Source organism: Priapulus caudatus, unplaced genomic scaffold (assembly GCF_000485595.1).
Source record: "Priapulus caudatus unplaced genomic scaffold, Priapulus_caudatus-5.0.1 Scaffold656, whole genome shotgun sequence".
Lineage (NCBI taxonomy): Eukaryota > Metazoa > Priapulida > Priapulimorpha > Priapulimorphida > Priapulidae > Priapulus > Priapulus caudatus.
The window spans coordinates 33,902-37,643 of record NW_014577717.1 but is presented as its reverse complement, the minus strand read 5'-3'; the positions used below and the strand labels follow the sequence as shown (position 1 = coordinate 37,643).

Here is a 3,742-nt window from a genome sequence, read left to right as displayed (position 1 = left end):
CAAAAAGTATCTTCAGAAACTTAAGCTGTTTGTGTAAATGTGTGTGTGTGTGTGTGCGTGCGTGCGTGCGTGCGTGCGTGCATGTGTGTGTGCCTGCACAAGTGTGTGAATGCATTTGTGTGTGTGTGTGTGTGTGTGTGTGTGTGTGTGTGCGTGCGTGCGTGCGTGCGTGCGTGCGTGCATGCATGCGAAGTTTACATTCCTACTAACTGCTGATGTCGGCCATAGAGGTAAACGAAAAGTGTGCAAGTCAACTGTAATTGAAAAGTCTCTGACTTTGTAGCAATAAGAAAAATGTATCATGTCTCACTGGATGGTTTAAAAGGCAGTAGTATCTGATAATACCAAGAACCTCTGGTGATCGTGTTGTTGGCTTCTGCTATTACATACCATGTTAATCCTAATCTGGTGGCATTTGTTTGGCCACTATTTTTTTTACACGATAATAAAATGTATAGGATTCTACAGGCCACCGAGAAGGTATGGTGTATAGGGAAATGAAGTATATAGCTGTAACTGTTGTTTGTAGTGTTACTGTGTATTTTTTCCTTCATACAAATGCGAACCATTTATGCAAAATTAGACCATGTTATAACAATACACAAGTGAATCATATTTGTTGTACGTGGATAAAGTCACTGACGAGAATTCGCGTCTTATTGGCTCAATGGTAAAACGTGCTTTAGGTAAAATTGTGTCCGATGTTACGGTAGAACGCGGCGCATTTGCTTGCACTTGACATGAACACTTTTCACTGTCACTAACGAATCGCTACTTCAGGAGTGTAGGATGTTACAATTTGAATGTGAAGGATGAGTAGCGATGATAATATAGAGTATCTCGATATATGTATCAAAGTACTGTAGTGAGAAGCTCAGGCCTTCAAGTATTCCTACTTTTTTGTCTTTGCTCCTACTTTTCCTAATTTTTCCATGAATTTCCTACTTTTTCTTAGTTTTTTTCAAATTTTTTTGTCCCAAAACACCCTAAAAGGAATCTGAGTCATTCAATATTCTTGATGACGATGTTACACTCTGTCATATGTAAATCCCAAAGAGAAGGACTTGAGTGCAGGAGTAGTGAGTAGTCGCTTCAGATAATTAGGATGCAGCACAAGTGATGTGAGTAAAGAATATGTCATATGGGGCTTATGGTTCTGTTGATATTGGTAAGTATGAGTAAAAACTCCTGAAAGCCTGCATGAGTCCTACTTTTATCCTACTTTTTCTAGCAAAGTCCTACTTTTGTCCTGTTCTTATGCAAATTTGGATTCTACTTTTCTCTTAAATTTTTTCCCGGGTCTGCTTGAAAGCCTGGAAGCTATCGCCTCTTAATCGTATGCTTAACGTAATTATAATGCCAGCACAGGCAAGCATGTGCAGCTGTATAAAATGCTCACAGTTATTATTCATCAGTAGAGTGTTGCCGTAACAAAGCAGTAGTTTAGTTTGAACAGTTAATTCTGTATGTATTTTACCCTGCGCCTATTTCGGTAATGCAGAATTCGTCTACATAACAGGCATGAGACAGACAAATGCTGAAAAGGGAGGAACATTTTTTAAACTTTAGGGGGGGGTGAGTTTTGAAAATTATAAGCTCTGAGATGCAATCTAGAGCCATTTCAGGGTATTCCAATAGCTCACAACTAGCAACACTTTTTGATGGAAAAGGAAAATATGCATATAACATGGTTACTTACTGTAAAAATTAGTGTAGCGAAGTAGTAGTCGAGCAAGGACCAGTATGAGCAGGTGTTCGGTTTATTAGATTGGTCCCCGCCTACCTGTACAGTGCTCACTACATAAGATAAATGAACAGTGATACCAGTTGATTGCTGTACTTCGACGTACTCTGCTTTTATCAGTATGTTAGCAAGCATACATTAAGACAATGATACGAGTAGAAGCGCTCCGGATAGTTACCGAGTCACAGTGTGTTCACATGTACGCGATCGTCAGAGACCACAGAGGTATTCTTACCCCCCCCCCCAAAAAAAAAATCCTTGAATTTACACTGATCTCAGAAATTGTCTCTGTGGTTCTAAAATGGCCTGAAATCAGCCGAACGGCGGAAATGTCTCATGCCTGAAATAAGCTATCATGGAGTTGGAACGGTTAGTCGAGATAAGATATTAGAACGGTTAATAAGTAGTATTTGCAAGGTCTGCAGAAATGATTACGATTACAGAATTGCCAAAATTGCAAATATATACACTATTCCATAACTCTGGCACCGCTTGCAGCTGGAAGATCATATTGCTATAGTGCAAATTTGATTTGATTTTAGTGTTTAGAGATAGCAGAATTCATAATTCCCAGTCTTGATTAATGTCAAGGCGTCGCATATATCTGTGTTTCTGTATCGGTATATGAATTTGTCAAATGTTTCCATATGATGATACAATAAAAAATGCGACAAAATAAAATAAGTTCATATGCTCTTGTATACATTGAAGAAATGGTTTACTGATGTTGTTGCGAAGAGTTATGAGTTAATGTAGAGTTGTAGGTACTAATTTAATAGACGCGACGATAACGGTCAACGATAACGATTAACAATGCGAACCTAATATTATTACATCACATATTAGCACAAATTTTCAAATTACCACTGAGTTTTGACATGACAAAATTATATAGTATTAGCCAAAAGTATACATGAGAATACAACCAAAGTTCGAAATAACACGAATTGAGTAGATTATTATTTTATTATTAAATCTTTATTAAGATAAGAAACCTTAATCTGCCTTAAATGTTATCTAATCCATTACCTAAACGAAAACCTGTTATAATCTACCTTTGCTTTTTATACCCCAATATTGAGATAAAAACTCAAATTATACCTTAGGCTTCCGTTACCTCATTGCATTGGCAATTACTAACTCAAACTCGGTTTCGACATGGCGACTATTATTTTCGTTACGTCACAAAATAAAGCAAAGAAATAAACTTCACATAACAAACCAGACACCTAGCTCATTGCAGTCTGTTCAGATGTTTACTCTATACTACATAACGTGACTCAAGCTCGGATGAAGTAACCTAATGTAAAGTTAAAGAATTAATTCGTGTAACATTTTCGTCTCCAACGTGTATTGGAAACTAAGTAGTGAACGTGCATGGACACATGACTATGCACGCCATTCACATGACCACGTTATATTGCCACGTGACCACGTCAGTTATACACGAAAATGCTAGTTGGAAACGTGACTGCGTCACTTGCACGCGTGACCGTGTCAGTTGCACGCGTGACCTCGTCGGTTGGGCGCGTGACCGTGTCAGTTGCACGCGTGACCTCGTCACTTGCACGCGTGACCGTGTCGGTTGGACGCGTGACCTCGTCGGTTGGACGCGTGACCTCGTCGGTTGGACGCGTGACCTCGTCGGTTGGACGCATGACCTCGTCGGTTGCACGCGTGACCTCGTCGGTTGCACGCGTGACCTCGTCGGTTGGACGCATGACCTCGTCGGTTGCACGCGTGACCTCGTCGGTTGCACGCGTGACCTCGTCGGTTGGACGCATGACCTCGTCGGTTGGACGCGTGACCTCGTCGGTTGCACGCGTGACCTCGTCGGTTGGACGCATGACCTCGTCTGTTGCACGCGTGACCTCGTCGGTTGCACGCGTGACCTCGTCGGTTGGACGCATGACCTCGTCGGTTGGACGCGTGACCTCGTCGGTTGCACGCGTGACCTCGTCGGTTGGACGCATGAACTCGTCGGTTGCAAGCGTGACC

General features: G+C 41.3%; 1 protein-coding gene across 1 annotated transcript; it reads right to left on the bottom strand.

Annotated features, from left to right (window-relative positions):
• Positions 1-3,180: 3,180 nt before the first annotated feature.
• LOC106812515 (cell surface glycoprotein 1-like) lies at positions 3,181-3,717 on the bottom strand. Its single transcript, XM_014816410.1, has one exon. The coding sequence runs from the start codon at positions 3,715-3,717 to the stop codon at positions 3,181-3,183; it is 537 nt and encodes a 178-aa protein (XP_014671896.1).
• Positions 3,718-3,742: the final 25 nt, after the last annotated feature.

Coding starts and splice junctions, on each gene's coding strand:
- LOC106812515 (XM_014816410.1), bottom strand. CDS start 3,717: ATGCGTCCAACCGACGAGGTCACGCGTGCAACCGACGAGGTCACGCGT.